The sequence below is a fragment of the Macaca thibetana genome, chromosome 17 (genome assembly GCF_024542745.1).
Source record: "Macaca thibetana thibetana isolate TM-01 chromosome 17, ASM2454274v1, whole genome shotgun sequence".
Taxonomy (NCBI): Eukaryota; Metazoa; Chordata; class Mammalia; order Primates; family Cercopithecidae; genus Macaca; species Macaca thibetana.
In genome coordinates, this window is record NC_065594.1 from 19,924,886 (window position 1) to 19,941,442 (window position 16,557).

The 16,557-nt window shown below is 40.7% G+C and overlaps 1 protein-coding gene and 1 long non-coding RNA gene across 3 annotated transcripts in view; one reads left to right on the forward strand and one right to left on the reverse strand.

Annotated features, from left to right (window-relative positions):
- LOC126940350 (uncharacterized) overlaps positions 1–16,557 on the forward strand; it is a 174,717-nt gene that overhangs the window by 94,428 nt on the left and 63,732 nt on the right. The window lies entirely within an intron of this gene.
- The window catches only part of MTRF1 (mitochondrial translation release factor 1), a 54,146-nt gene that overhangs the window by 9,670 nt on the left and 27,919 nt on the right, over positions 1–16,557 (reverse strand). For both annotated transcript variants that reach the window (XM_050766134.1, XM_050766133.1), the window contains exons 7-9: positions 16,040–16,157; positions 8,199–8,335; positions 5,012–5,110 (exon numbers count right to left, since the gene is read on the reverse strand). In XM_050766134.1, coding sequence (XP_050622091.1) covers positions 5,012–5,110; positions 8,199–8,335; positions 16,040–16,157 — 354 coding nt within the window. The remainder of the gene's footprint in view (positions 1–5,011; positions 5,111–8,198; positions 8,336–16,039; positions 16,158–16,557) is intronic.

Here is a 16,557-nt window from a genome sequence, read left to right on the forward strand (position 1 = left end):
GTCTTCTCTACAGTTCTCTGAAAAATGACTAAATTAATGACTTCAAGAACTTTTCCTGTATAACAGAAATTCTGTGTAGTAAAGTTGTTGGGATTAATGAATTTGTACATTGCCATTTTAGAAATGCTTGGAATTTAGACACTGGCTTAATGAAAATACTTTAATGCTGGCATCTGGAACACAAAACATTTAAAGTTTTGATACAGTTATGAACTAATCTTATAGTTAAGTCTTTCCTGAATGGTCTTAAAGTTGAACTTTAGGTAAGTGTAGACAGATATCTCTCAAATTAAGGTAAAGAATATATCTTACTATTTCTGTATTCCCCAAAGTACTAGCAAATAGTAAAACCTCAAACTCTGAAATTAAACAGAAAGCAAAAGCATTATGATATAACTTTAAAATTAAGGTTTATATCATTTTGAGCATAATATGAAATTGCTTTTAAAATCAGTGTGACTAGGCCAGGCGCAGTGGTTCATGCCTGTAATCCCAGCACTTTGCGAGGCTGACGCGGGCAGATCACCTGAGGTCAGGAGATTGAGACCAGCCTGGCCAACATGGTGAAACCCCATCTCTATGAAAAATACAAAAATTAGCCAGGCGTGGTGGTGGGTGCCTATAGTCCCAGCTACTCAGGAGGCTGAGGCCAGAGAATTGTTTGAACCCGGGAAGCGGAGGTTGCAGTGAGCAGAGATCGCACCACTGCACTCCAGCCTGGGCGACAGAGCAAGACTCTGTCTTAAAAAAAAAAAAAAGTGTACCTGGTGCTCACATTATTATAGTATTGCCAAGGTAATCATCTTTGGAACTGATGTAAAAAAGATTATCCCTCTACTGAGAGCCAAACACATTAGATTCAACTGGATTAACCAGAGATACAAAGAGATACAGAGGTCAAAGATGAATGAGTCATAGCTCCTAACTTTCAGAGGCTAAGTAGAACAGCTAGACAAATACATAAGCATCACAAAACAATACAAGAAATTAAAAAAACGAAGGAGAAGAAAGGAAGGATTGTAAGGAGCCATGAATTTTGACAGGAAGGTGGCATCAGGGAAAGATTCAGGAAGCCAGAAAGTTTTGAATTTGGGTTTACAAAAAGAATAGTATTTTCCCGAATAGAAATGAGCAGGGCATTTCCATCAAAAGAATGAGTATTAGAGGCTGGGTGCGGTGGCTCACGCCTCTAATCTCAGCAGTTTGGGAGGCTGAGGCAGGCGGATCACCTGAGGTTGGGAGTTCAAGACCAGCCTGATCAACATACAGAAACCCCATTTCTACTAAAAATACAAAATTAGCCAGGCATGGTGGTGCATGCCTGTAATCCCAGCTATTTGGGAGGCTGACGCAGGAGAATCACTTGCACCCAGGAGGTGGAAGTTGCAGTGAGCTGAGATCATGCCACTGCACTCTAGCCTTGGCAACAAGAGGGAAACTGTCTCAAAAAAAAAAAAAAAAAAAAAAAAAAGAATGAGTATTAGGACAGGAAAACTGCTGGATGTGGTGGCTCAGCCTGTAAACCCAGCACTTTTGGAGGCCAAGGCGGGTGGATCACTTGAGGCCAGGAGTTCGAGACTAGAATGGCCAACATGGTGAAACTCCTTCTCTACTAAAAACACAGAAAAATTAGCCAGGCATGGTGCTACACACCTGTAATCCCAGCTACTCAGGAGGCTGAGGCAGGAGAATCGCTTGAACCCAGGAAGCAGAGGCTGCAGAGATTGCACCACTGCACTCCAGCCTGGGCAACAGAGTGACAATCTGTCGCAAAAACAAACAAACAAACAAAAACAGGAAAACAAAGTACATTTAAATCTCTAAGGCCAGGGGAAATTTCCAGTGTAACTGGAATATAGAGCAGGAGTTAAGGCTGATGTGAAGAAATCTGCATAAGGACATTGAGAAACAGAATAAAAATGTGAAACAATCCATTATATGGTAGTCTATGCTTATTAGCTAGATAAATAAAAGTAAGAAAGTTACCTACAGAGGAAGTCATAATGAGAATACCAGTGATCTCACAGAACCCAAGGATAGGAATGTGGAATGTGCAGGGTCACGAGTACCACCTGCGGAATGAGACTGAGCCTTGGGAATAAATAAATGTAGGGACTCATATCAGGGTTCTATTTCTCATTTTTGCTTTTCTCTGTGTATCAATTTCATTCTTTTCTCACTGAAGATGCGTTCTCTTGGTGGCTGAAAATGTGGCTTCTAATCTCTTATATGCTTTATATATTACAGTTTCAGCCACCAAGAGAGAGAATAATCCTCTCCATCTCTGATTTTAAAATCCAGGGAAGAAACTCACGGGCTGGGACTTATTTAGGTGTCCACTCCAAAAAAATCCACTTCTGTCCTGGGTCAGGATCACAATCATTTAAGAATGCAGCAGCTCCGTCAAAAACTGTGGATGTGGTACGAAGGGCAAGTTCTAGAATAGGGGAGGAGAGCTAGGCAAAAATTCCAAAGACGCTCACATTCTTTCCTATCTACCCCTTCCATTTGTCCAACAGCTGTTGCCCTGGGGTTAAGATCCTTATCACTTTTCCAGCTTCATCTATGATTTGGTTCCTAAATTATTCACTCTTTTTTTTTGAGACAGAGTTTCGCTCTGTCACCCAGGCTGGAGTGCAGTGGCACGATCTCGGCTCACTGCAAGCTCTGCCTCCTGGGTTCATGCCATTCTCCTGCCTCAGCCTCTCAAGTAGCTGGGACTACAGGTGCCCGCCACCACGTCCGGCTAATTTTTTTTTTTTTTTTTGTATTTTTAGTAGAGATGGGGTTTCACCGTGTTAGCCAGGATGGTCTCGATCTCCTGACCTCGTGATCCGCCCGCCTCGGCCTCCCAAAGTGCTGGGATTACAGGTGTGAGCCACCGTGCCCAGCCAATTATTCACTCTTTACTGTCTATAGTCTCTTTACTGTCCTTCACTCAGATTTTAATGTTTTACTACAGCTGCTTTTTTTCATGCTGTTTTCGAACTTTCTTCCTTTCACTACTATGGAATGTCTTCTTTCCTTCCAATAGACTAGTTAGTGATTATTAGAGCTTACCAATGTTATTTTCCTTATGACTTCTGAGTCTGGCACGCTAGTTTGGTTAGTGATATATCATTATTTAGGCCAAAGTCAGATATTTTATAACTACAGAAGCCAGTTAGTTACCTTCCCTTTGTTTCACAACCGAATACTATACTATGCACCTATGGGCCCATCTAAAAGATATTACTGGTCATAAGAATGTGGCTATCTCCGAAAAAATTGTCACTACTACCAGAAAAACAACTGAAAGAACATGGTGTAATTAGAGCAATATGGCCAAACATGTTTGGTTAATACTGTGTGTTTCCTGAGGAAAGGGAAATTAGCAAATATTTTCCTCCTTTTCAATATGGCTACTATGTTCCTATGTAAGACAGCCTTATCCTGCTGAGGAGACGGAGGATGTGGCATAAGACATACAGAAATTGACAAACATAGTAACCTTGTAAAACCAGAACTTTTTTACAAGGTATATTTCCCTTGTAAAACTAGGACTTTGATTTTGAGTATAGAATGGGACAGAGTCAAGTGAAAGAAGCCTTAGGTATCATACGGCACCAAGGAAAAAGCTCAAAGCTTTCTGTCTGCTGCCTTTGCCACATAGTCCTTTATGGGACCAGTTCACTTTCTCCTTCAGTGGCAACAAAACAGACATTTTCCTGTGCTTCATCATTAATATATTTATATATTTATGTCAGTGATCTTTGCTAGATGCGATTTAGACAGGTTAATGTTCGAACAATCTTGACCGAGTCTTTTCCCCAACAGCCTAACTGTAACACCTCAATCTAATGAAGACACATTGTGGTAGGGAGAATTCTAAGATGCCCCCTGGTGTACACACTGTGCATAACTCCCTCTCAGCGCAGACAGGACCTGTGAAAATGACAGAGTATCATTCTAGTGCCTAGGTGACGAAGCAGTTGACTTTGAGTTAATCAAAAGGAACATTATCCAGGTCAGCTTGACCTAAACGGGTGAGCCCTTAAAAAGGCCTGAGTCATTCCTGCAAGCAGAAATTCAAAGTGGGAGGGAGCCACTGGGAAACAACTTCCAACAGTATTTAAGCACTGAAAAGCAGCCTCCTGCTGCCTGCCAGCAAGGGAATGGGGACTTCAGTCCTACAATCCAAGGCAGTGGCATTCTGCTGGCAACCACGTAACCTTGGAAGAGGACCCCAAGCTCCAGAAGAGTATGGAGCCTGGCCATGCCTTGATTTCAGCCTTGTGAGATCCTGAGAAGATAACTAAGCTCAGCTGTTCCAGGATTTCTGACCTACAGAAATCATGAGATACTTTAATCATGGGTACCGCTTTAAGTTGCTATATTTGTGGTAATTTGTTACCTGGCAATAGAAAACCAATACCCATGTATATATGCAGACTGAATATATGTTCATACATTGTGATTGCATAACGAAGAATTTGGAATTTAGAAAAGATCATTGTTTTGGCCGGGCGCGGTGGCTCAAGCCTGTAATCCCAGCACTTTGGGAGGCCGAGACGGGTGGATCATGAGGTCAGGAGATCGAGACCATCCTGGCTAACACGGTGAAACCCTGTCTCTCCTAAAAAATACAAAAAACTAGCCGGGTGAGGTGGCGGGCGCCTGTAGTCCCAGCTACTTGGGAGGCTGAGGCAGGAGAATGGCGTAAACCCAGGAGGCAGAGCTTGCAGTGAGCTGAGATCCGGCCACTGCACTCCAGCCCGGGCGACAGAGCGAGACTCCGTCTCAAAAAAAAAAAAAAGAAAAGAAAAGATCATTGTTTCAAAATGGCATAAAGATCATTATTTTTTTAACCAGCAAACTAATGAAAGTGTTTGTAAATTTTTGGGTGGCTTAATGATTTAAATTACTTGGAAATATTTTAGATATACTTGGTAATATCTACATATAGGTTCTAGAATTTGACTATGTTTTCTTCTGAAATCAAAGGTACACAAAGCATACGCAGTAGTATTACCTTAATATCACGAACTTCATATGCTATCCTGTGGTCACTGACTCTATCCTGGGTGAAATTATATGTCCGAATTCGCTCTGACTGGGCTCTTGTTCCCACCTGTGCCATAATAAAAAGCAATTTATATTTTACCTTTATAAATGTCTTCATTACAATGGAAAAAGCACTTGGCAAATGACTATTTCAACAATTTAGATATTTTCTAAAAGTCATATATACAAAATGACAAAGAACAAGAATGGGCAGAACTTAATGTTTAACACTACAGGTCTGTAGAGCTCAGTTATAGAATAAGAAGGAATGTTTCTTTGATATTTCAAACTCAAAATACTTAAAATCAAATTAATCATCTTTCCACTCCAATCAGTTCCTCCTCCTGGTTTCTATAAATGACAGCACCATGTATTCCCTTTTATCTAAGTAGAAAATTCTGACATTCTGCAATTTATCAAACATTTTGTGGGTGTGAGTTTACTATGCCAGGCTTTGATACAGATGCACATGGGGGGACAGACCATCTTCATTTCATCCCATTCTCCAGCCGCCCATTTCCAATTGGTTTCATGGGTCTCTTATTATATCCTGCCCTTTCCATTTCTACTACCACTCCTGGACTCATTACTTTCACCTACAATTCTGCAAACATCTACTGATTCATCTCCCATTTTTCTGCTCACTTTGTGCTGCCCTGCTTAGTCTTCCTACAGTACAGTTTTCTGATAAATTTTCTTTGGTTCCTTCTTGTCTACTGAGCAGACACAACTCAACTCAGCATTCGAGGTACTTTGTAACGTGGCCAATCTTCCCAATGTTATTTCTGAAAATTATGTGAATCTCCATAATGCCACTAATAATACTATGTCATTATTATGTGTGTGTCTGTTATCTGTGCTATAAAACATCATCTCAAGGGATGCCCTTCCCTAATACTCTCCTACCATTTCTGCCTTTCTGGTCCCAGCAATTGAAATATATTCTCTTCTTCCTCTGAAACCCATTGTACTTGGAATGTTCTTCATGGCACACCACAGTTTGTCTCATGCTACAGTTATTTGCATTCTTCCTAGTTTGCTCATCTCCTCCACCTCCCCAACACCTGATATACACAACACCCTGTCTCAAATGCTTTCGCTTTTTAAAATAAAAGAAGATAAGATATTTCTATAACTTATTGTCTTAAACCCTAAGGCAAGTGATATGAAACTAAACTCCTGACCATTAGAATAATTTTTTTAAATTATGGATTCCTAAGCCCAACCTCAGAGATAATGGATCAGAATTATGTATTTTGAAAACATTCCCAGATCATCTCTTCTGACAATCAGCCAAGTTTGGAAACCACCCTCCCAAAGTGCCATATTAATGGCCAGGACCTCACTCCAGATCAGTTACATCAGAATTTCTGGGGTGGGGCCTGGGCATCTATGAAAGCTTGTTAGGTGATCAGTGGACCCAGGATTGGGAATGTGGCATAATGCCTTCTGTATAAAAGCCAAGTGTATATCTTGATCGAAGAAAAAAACTTCTAAGCCTTAGAAATCCCTATTAAAACATTTCAGGTAGGTGGGTAAGTTATTCAAGAGGCAGTGATGTCTTTTTTGGCTCGTCAATCAGACCACTGAAGAAGACACACATGAACAATTTGTATAAAGCCAATCTTGAACACCTATTTTAAAAATTACTTTGTGGGCTGGGTGCAGTGGCTCACACCTGTAATCCCAGCACTTCAGGAAGCTCAAGTGGGCAGATCACATGAGGCCAGGAGTTCGACAACAACCTGGCCAACATGACAAAAACCCATCTCTACAAAAAATACAAAAATGAGCCAGGCATGGTGGCTGTAGTCCCAGCCACTCGGGAAGCTGAGGCACAAGAATCGCTTGAACCCGGGAGGCAGAGGTTGCAGTGAGCCAAGATCGTGCCACTGCACTGTAGCCTGGGTGACAGACAGAGAATCTGTCTCAAAAAAAAAAAAAAAAAAAAAAAATTAGTCTGTGGAACCTCTGGTGCCAAAATGTTAAACAGCAAGTAAATCCAAATGTCTTTTTAAAATTCAAATGTAGCAGAGTTCATAGTATTTATGTTATCACTTATTTGCCAAGAAGTAATGGTGTGTACTCAGGGTATATTATTTGCTTGTTAAAAACAAAAATAAGTTATGGTTTGTAAACGAGCATTCCTGTCGGCAAATGCATACACTGATAATGCTCTACAATCGGGGATTACCACTAACAGTGTTAATATTATTTATCCTGTCACTTTTACTACCTGCAAGTTAGCACGTAGGTAAAGAAAGCTAGAAGCACCAAAGTGTGAAAAAGCTAGGACACATCGAGATGAAAAGTATAACTAATGCTTAGGTTTAGACAATTCATTATCCTAAAAGGCCACAAAATCTTCCAAATTTAAATTACTGTAGCATAGCCAGGTGTAGTGGCATGTGCCTGTAATCCCAGCCACTCAGGAGGCTGAGGCTAGAGAATCGCTTGAACCCGGGAGGTAGAGGTTGCAGTGAGCTGAGATTATGCCACTGCACTCGAGTCTGATGACAGAGTGAGACTCCGTCACAAAAAAAAAAAAAAAAAAGAATTTATATATTAGGTTTACTTAAAATAATGACATTTATTCATTTTGCTTAGAATTCATCTATTTATCTATTTAAATAAGTAACACTATACCATATATAGTACAAAATTCAAAAAGTACCAAACGATATATAATGAAAAATAAATTTCCTTTCTACCCCTTATCCCTAGTCTCCATCAGTAGGATTCACTGTTCCCAGTTTTTTGCAGTGCCATTTGTATTTGATCTCACATAGAGTTATAACACAAGCATAGGTTTTAATTTTTAAAAATCAAAAACGTTCTTAATTCTCAAAGAATTATTTTGTCTTTTAAACCATTTTCCTCTTAAGACAGTAATGATATAAACACAAGAGGGAAACAACTAGGAAATACTTTTTAGTTTATACATCTTTCATTTACTAACTTGCAAACTGGTATGCCCAAGTTCAGCCATAAACCATCCGTTCATTTGCATTGAGTTACTGCTTATTTACAAAGGAGCGCATTTCTCTATGCTCTGAAACATTCCCATTTAAAAAGCAAGAACAAACACTGCATTCTCTACAGAAAGTGACTTTTCTTTAAACAGTCACTAAATTATTACACCAAGTAAATCTTACCTGCAGTTTTCTAGTACTTTGTTGCTGACACTTGTCTTTCTCAATAATCTGCTGGTAGAGTCTAGCTCTCAACACACGAAAAGCTATTTCTTTATTTTTTATCTGTGATCTTTCTTGTTGGCATTCTACTACTAGCCCTGAAAAATAACAAGGATCAGAAGGTAAACTGTAGCTTCCACCAAATTAAGATAGAACTAAGGAACAGTTAAATGAGACAGGTTAATCAGGAAAACATCACAAAAGAGAAAAACATTTTAGGTTCAGCACACTTCAGAAACTAGCTGCGTTATGAATGTAGCTGTAGTTGGCGCTTCAGACTCTGATATGTAAATGAGAACTCCGTATGAGCACCCAGAAAGCAGCAGCATCTACAGATGCTTACCTATCCTTTCAGTCCCCGAGCTTGGCCTCTTCCTCCTCACTCATCCAGGCATCTCTGCAGCTCAACAAACAGCAAACTACTGCTACTCTGTATACTGTGCTGCTCCATTCTCTGTCCAGCTCAAGAACTAGCCTCTTCCCCTTTCAGTCACAAATATACACAGAGCTGAGGTTTTAAAGATACCTTTATAATGGCCGGGCGCGGCGGCTCACACCTGTAATCCGAGCATTTAGGGCAGGCGCGGCGGCTCACACCTGTAATCCGAGCATTTAGGGAGGCCGACGCGGGTGGATCACAAGATCAGGAGATCGAGACCATCCTGGCTAACACGGTGAAATCCCATCTCTACTAAAAATACAAAAAATTAACCAGGCGTGGTGGCGTGCACCTGTAGTCCCAGCTACTTGGGAGGCTGAGGCAGGAGAATCGCTTGAACCTGGGAGGCGGAGGTTGCAGTGAGCCGAGATGACACCACTGCACTCCAGCCTGGCAATAGAGTGAGACTCCGTCAAAAACAAAAAACAAAAAACAAAAAAACCTTTATAGAAAAAAGCCAATGAAAAGATGCTACTCAGAGTCTTTAAAAAAGAAGAATTTATAGTGAATGTTTCTGAGTTGTCTGAGTTCTAAATTTCTAACTTGTTCTGCATAGTCTGAGTTAGCTGGGGTCCAGCTAATCAATACATCTAACCACACACAAGTTTTGGCTGGCCAGCTTCTGCATTTGGGTGGGTTTGGCCCACTGTGTCGTCCAGTTACTGGCCCAAATCCAGCCCTGAAATGATCACTTCTTGAGGCTGTGTTGTTCTTAACTTTGTAGCTACCACTCTGAGGTCCATGTCTAATCCCGCTCCTCAGTACATTAGAGGAGAAAGGGGTTTTCTTTCTGACTCACAAAAAATAAAAACCAAAAGCCCCATTAGCTTGGCCTATCTGCACTGATACAGTGGTAAATATTTTGCTGGAGATTTAAAGAATTTCTATAAAATTCTATTCTCTGAACTATGTTTTCTCCCTGTCTAAATAAGCCACAGTCACTACCTGCTAATATTTTTAGTAGGGCACTGAGGTTTCACCTCTATTAGTTTAATCACTTCCTGACCTCTTTACTGTGGCCATCTGGTTGGACTGGGGGCACTGACTGACCCCCATCTTCCAGGTATTTGTCTGGAGTTTCCCTGACTCTCGTATCCTTTTCGTATTACCCCAAAGAATATGAACATTTCCATTTTAAGACAGCCAGGCTTTCATGAGCTCTCCTCCACATTCCTCTTCTTGTCAGCTAATCTGTACTGATTTTTGCCTAAGCACCTGTATTATTCCTATCTACTCACTCAGGTTAGAACTTTTAGATCAAAACTATTACTTTCCAGCTCAGTAATTACTAATGGAATCACTTGATTATGTATTTTATTATATACTTTCTAAAGAGGAGTATTTAATAATAAGTACTCCCTTAAGAATAGAAGATGTAGAGGGAGGGAAGATATATTGAATAATAGAAGAGGGCTGGGTGCGATGGCTCACACCTGCAATCCCAGCACTTTGGGAGGCAAAGGCAGGTGGATTATTTGAGGCCAGAAGTTCTGAGACCAGCCTGGGTAACACAGCAAGATTTCGTCTCTACTAAAAATACAAAAAATAGCCAGCGTGGTAACTGCACCTATAGTCCCAGCTACGCAGGGAGCTGAGGTAGGAGGATGGCTTGAGCCAAGAGTTCGAGGTTACAGTGAGCTATGATCATGCCACTGCACTCTAGCCTGGGCAACAGAGCAAAACCCAGTCGTAAGAAAGAAAGAGAGAAAGAGAAAAGAGAGAGAGAGAAAAGAGAAGAGAAGAGAAGACAAAGAATTACAGAGGCCATCTTTTATTTTACTCGCCAACTGGTAATAAACTAAAAAGCCCACTTTAATGCATAAAATATTCATTTGTCTTCACCCTTATCTTGGGATAAATTTTCCTAAGAAAGGTAATATTCCCCTGTATAAACATTTAACCATACCCCTATGAATAACTCTTTCAATGGTGGAAAATGGAGTCATCTAGAAGCAGTGGTTAGAAAAAAAATATGATTCTTCAGAGTCCATGGCATTGAGAAAAATAGAAGAATAGAAGCTATAGTTTTCACTTTGAATTCTAGCAGGGACAGTTCCTAGTCTAAGGTCTTGGGATGGAAGAAAGAATGGGAGAAATGGAAGAAAAGCTGAGTTTTCCTTGAAGCAGATGCTGAAACTATGGCAATCCTCAAAATATGGAAGAAGCAGGCTGAAGAAATCACTTCGTTATAACTGCGTGGCTTCCTAAGGGCCAGGTCTTGACATGCCTTGCTTGCCTAAAGGGAAGGTTTGAGGGCAGGACTTCAGGCCTCTTTAAAACCAAAGACTCAGATCTAAGTGGTTAAAAGATAACTGGCCCAAGGTAAGTCTGGCAGCACAATGATAAGTCACTTTCTTTTCCTTTTATTGTTAGTTGACATGTAATAATTGTACATATTTATGGGATATAGAGTGGTATTTCGATACAATGTGGAATGATCAAATCAGGGTAATTAGCACATCCATCACCTCAAAATTTATTTATCATTTCTTTGTGTTGTGAACATTCAAAATCTTCTAACTTTCTGAAAATATGCAATAAATAAATCACTGTTAATCATATTCATGCTATAGTGCTGTAGAACACCAGAACTAATTCCTCCTAACCGGCTGTAATTCTGTATCCCTTACCCAACCTCTCTCTATCCTCCCCTCCCCCTTACCCTTCCTAGTCTCTAATAACCACAGTTCTACTCTCTGTAAGTCACTTTTTGTAAAGTCAGCAATTTATGGCTACACAGGGTGGTTTTACAACCTTTAAGTTTTAAAGTATTCTGGTTTATTTTGTCAGAGTTTTGATCACCTTTTACCCAATTTTTTACCCATTTTAATTTTTAATTCATCTGAAGCTAATTATTACTGTTCTGGACTATGTATAATATAGAATGATATCCAACAATACAGGGTTTAGGTGAAACACATTAAGTATCCAACAATTTATGGATTGTTGAAATAAATTATGGCAAGTTACAAAAAGTATAACCTCAGGACGGGCACGGTGGCTCATGCCTGTAATCCTAGCACTTCGGGAGGAGGAGGTGGGCAGATCACTTGAGGTCAGGAGTTTGAGACCAGCCTGGCCAACATGGCAAAACTACGTCTCTACTAAAAATACAAAAATTAGCCAGGTGTGGTGGTGCACGCCTGTAGTCCCAGCTACCTGGGAGGCTGATGCAGGAGAATAGCTTGAACACTGAAGGCAGAGGTTGCGGTGAACCAAGGTTCACTGGTCACTGCATGCCGGCCTGAGTGACAGAGCTAGACTCCTTCTAGCAAAAAAAAAAGTATAACCTCATTTTTTGGGGAAAAAATGGCATATTACTATATGTACAGAAAAGAATTTGAAAGGATGTATACCAAAGATATATGCCAACAATGGTTACTGGGTTATTATTACAGATGTTTATGTTCTTTTGCTCATGCATATATTATTTTCTTTTTTTTTTTTTTTTTTTTGAGACAGAGTTTCACTGTTGCCCAGGCTGGAGTGCAATGGTGTGATCTCAGTTCACCACAACCCCACCTCCCGGGTTCAAGCAATTCTCCTGCTTCAGCCTCCCGAGTAGCTGGGATTACAGGCATGCGCCACCACACCCGGCTAATTTTGTATTTTTAGTAGAGACGGGGTTTCTTCATGTTGGTCAGGCTGGTCTTGAACTCCCAACTTCAGGTGATCCACCTGCCTTGACCTCCCAAAGTGCTGGGATTATAGGCATGAGCCACTGCGCCCAGCCTGTTTTTTTTTTTTTTTTTTTTTTTTTTTTTTTTTTTTTAACAGTTTCCTATGGAATAAAAATCAATAAAGGAAACTTAAGAGAAAGTACGAAATTATCCCATTGTTGGATATTTACGTTGTTTTAGCTTTTCATATAACAAACAATATAAGCAATCAATGATGTCTGACTTCAAGATGGTTTCCGTTTTTTTTTTTTTTTTTTTTTTTGAGACGGAGTTTCGCTCCTGTTGGCCAGGCTGAAGTGCAATGGCACGATCTCGGCTCACTGCAACCTCCACTTCCTGGGTTCAACTGATTCTCCTGCCTCAGCCTCCCCAGTAGCTGGAACTACAGGCATACACTACTACGCCTGGCTGATTTTTTTGTGTTTTTAGTAGAGACGGGGTTTCACCATTTTGGCCAGGCTAGTCTCAAACTCCTCACCTCAGGGGATCCACCTGCTTCAGCCTCCCAAAGTGCTGCGATTACAGGTGTGAGCCACTGCGCCTGACCCACCCCCTTTTTTTTTTTTTTTTTTTTTTTTTTTTTGAGACGGAGTCTTGCTCTGTCACCCAGGCTGGAGTGCAGTGGCGCGATCTCGGCTCACTGCAAGCTCCGCCTCCCGGGTTCCCGCCATTCTCCTGCCTCAGCCTCCCGAGTAGCTGGGACTGCAGGTGCCCGCCACCTCGCCCGGCTAGTTTTTTGTATTTTTTAGTAGAGACGGGGTTTCACCGTGTTAGCCAGGATGGTCTCGATCTCCTGACCTCGTGATCCACCCGTCTCGGCCTCCCAAAGTGCTGGGATTACAGGCTTGAGCCACCACGCCCGGCACACCCACCCCCTTTTTTTAAATCACACTACAACAAGAACAAGACACAGAAACACAAACTCCATCTGAAATAAAAGTATATAATCCCCAAACATGATCTATTAAAGACAAAAAGTGGATGGAAGAATGGTAAATGACTTAGCAGCTGGAAGGAAGGTGACACTTAATTCCCTGTAGAGTGACATGCTGACCAGAAACTGGCCAATTTGCCCTGCTAAGTGCCAGAAAGGCTCAGAAATAGAGACACCAGGTATTTAAAAGTCAGGCTTGAGGAGCTAGGGCTAAATACAGAAAGCCTATAATAACAAATAGATCCTCAAGTCTCCTTCCTCAATCTGCAGAAGGCAGGAGGTATATTTCTGGATAATTAAATCAGGAAAATTCTAGACCTGGGACTAGTTACAAGGGAGGGCAGGTGTGAACATGGGCCGGAAGACCAGAGGATTAAGTAAACGACTGCTATTGAACGGTGAGACCTTGACCTTACTCTCAGCTGTATCCTGGAAGATCCTTCTCAGGAGAAAACAAACTCGCAAGAGAAAAGGTCCCTAATAAAAAAGCTGATTAACGCTCTAACTGATCTACCGTGGAACTCACTAGTGGGTATGTGGATAAGTGCACTCAGAGCTTTAGAACTTGACTCTTAAATATGTACAGACAGACAAGAATTCCTAGAAATTTCCAACATGAAAGTAAGAATGGGCCGAGTGTAGTGGCTCATGTCTGTTATCCCAACACTTTGGGATGCTGAGGCAGGCAGATCACTTGAGCCGAGGAGTTGGAGACCAGCTTGGGAAATGTGGAGAAACCCAGTGTCTACCAAAAAAAAAAAAAAAAAAAAAAGTAAGAATTAGCCAGGCAAGTGCCTGTAGTTCCAGCTACCAGGAACAGGGGGCGGGGGAGTGGTGCTGACGTGGGAGGGTCACCTGAGCCTGGGAAAGTCACAGCTGCAGTGAGCTGTGATCACACCACTGTACTCCAGCCTGGGCAACAGGCCAAGGCCTTGTCTCAAAAAGAAAAAAAGAAAAGTAAAGCAAGCATGAAACAAAAATAAACTCAGAAGAAACATAGATACTGCAGAAAGCAGAAGGGAACATCAGGGAAACTAAAAGTAATATCCTTGAGCAATAAAAAAAAAGAAATAAGTATCAACAAAATAAGAAAAGGATGCTATGAGAAAACAATTCTGAGAACAAGAAAGAGCTCCCAAAAGTTAAAAAAAATAAAATTTTTAAAATCAGAGAAAGGGTAGGAAAAATAACTAAAAAACAAAGTGACAGACAATATGAGGGAAAAAAAATTCAAGAGGTCTAACATCTAACTAATAGAAATCCCAGAAAGAATAAAGAAAATGTTATGCAAGAAATTATTGAAGAAAGTATTTCAGAGCTGAAAGGCATGAGTCTCTAAACTGAAAGCAACAAATACAAGGAATGAAAAAGACTTTCAATGCTCTAAGGGGAAGTTATTTCCAAGAAATGATTGATGAAGTGCAAAGTTAGAATAAAGCTATTTTCAGATCTCCAAAGCCTGAAATATTTACATGTCACAAATCTTTCCTCAGGAAACCACATAAAGATGAGCTTTGTTAAAATGACAGAGTAACAAAGAGAAAAAGACAATATGGAACCCAAGAAATGGGAGGATCCAACACAGAATAGAGGTGAAAGGAACTCCCCAACTGCCGATGACCAGGACAACCCCTGTGCAATGTCCTGGGGAGCAGCTTGTCCACGCTGGAGCAAGATGATGGAGTGCTCTGTCAGGGGGTCTCCAGAGAGCACTGGAGTGACTTCATTTTACACAGCTTCTGGAAGATGCAGGCAGACTCAGAGTCAAAGAAAAGTAGGCAAATGAAAAATCAATGAGGTAATTATTAACTCTAGGAAATGAAATCACAGGACTGTATACTAATGGGCTCAGCGTCAAACACTATCTGTTCATTATATGAACACAGTGAAAATTAATTTTGCCAAAAGACAAATATTTGGAAGAGGAAAAGGTATACAGGAAGGGCAAAATTCTCATCTACAACATTAAGACATAAATATATAACTTTTATAGTTAGTCAGAAGAGCACTATTTGCCTATTATTTAGGAATACTGAGGTAACTACCAGAAGAAATAGCTAAAAGAGGCTTATTTGTTTTTTGCAGCTAGAGAAGTGAGCTAAAAGAATTTAAAGTGGTTATCTTTAGGAAATGGGAACTGAGGGTAGAGGAAGAAGGAAGAGGGTGGGAACAAGTTCAGACAGCTGTTGGTTTTTTTGTTATAGGACTTTGCCATTAGACTTTTAAAACCATATACATGAAATGTAAAAATTAATTTTAAAAAATTAAGAAGTTAAAAATTTTTAATTTGAAAAATGGTAGGAATATTTAAAATCACATTACAGACCGCAAAACTACCTCAGAGTATACCAAAATTACCAATATTCAAAATAAAAGCGTTAGTGCAGCAAAGCCTAATGGAGTTAGCCATCATGCTACAAGGTGACAGAAGATCCACGGCGGTGGCCTGTCCAAGGCTGCTTCTGTGTTTCGTTTGTATTTAGGCTGGGGCACCTCTGGTTGCTCACTCCTGTCCAGCATACCTGGGAAGCTTCCCTGAACAGGTCTGCTCACTGTCTGCATCTTTTCAGAAAGGAGTCTTTCCAAACAGAAGGGGAACATGAACACAATAGCCATCCTTATCCACAACCCCAGTGACATTTTTAAAGAGCTGTGCAAGGAACCAGACACTCACATAGGATTATTTCCTTCCAAATGCTGAGTAAGATGGAAAAATGGTTAAAAGTACAAAGCCAAGGGGCTTGCTTACCTGTGGGGATGTGGACAAGTCTGACAGCACTATCAGTTGTGTTAACATGCTGCCCTCCTGCTCCTTTGGCTCGAAATGTATCTATTCGCAAATCCTTGGGGTCCAATTTCACATCCACCTAGAACAGAAGGGATGGCATAATTCTACACTCTGTGAATACTTTAATATGAAATCGATTCCAAGATTTTTCAAATAAACTGTACTGTTTTAAGTTATAGCCTTTAGACTAAGAGAAGTAACTTATACCAAAGAAAGAGCAATAAACTGCCCATTCCAATAGGATGCTATTTTTTGTTTGTTTGAGACAGGATCGCTCTCTGTTGCCTAGGCTGGAGTATAGTAGCACAATCATAACCCACTGTAACCTCAAACTCCTGGGCTTAAGTAATCTTCCTGCCTCAGCATCCTGAGTAGCTAGGACTACAGGTGCGCACCACCATGCCATGTTAATTTTAAAAATTTCTTGTACAGATGGGGTCTTGCTAATTTGCCCAGGCTGGTCTTGAACTCCTGGCCTC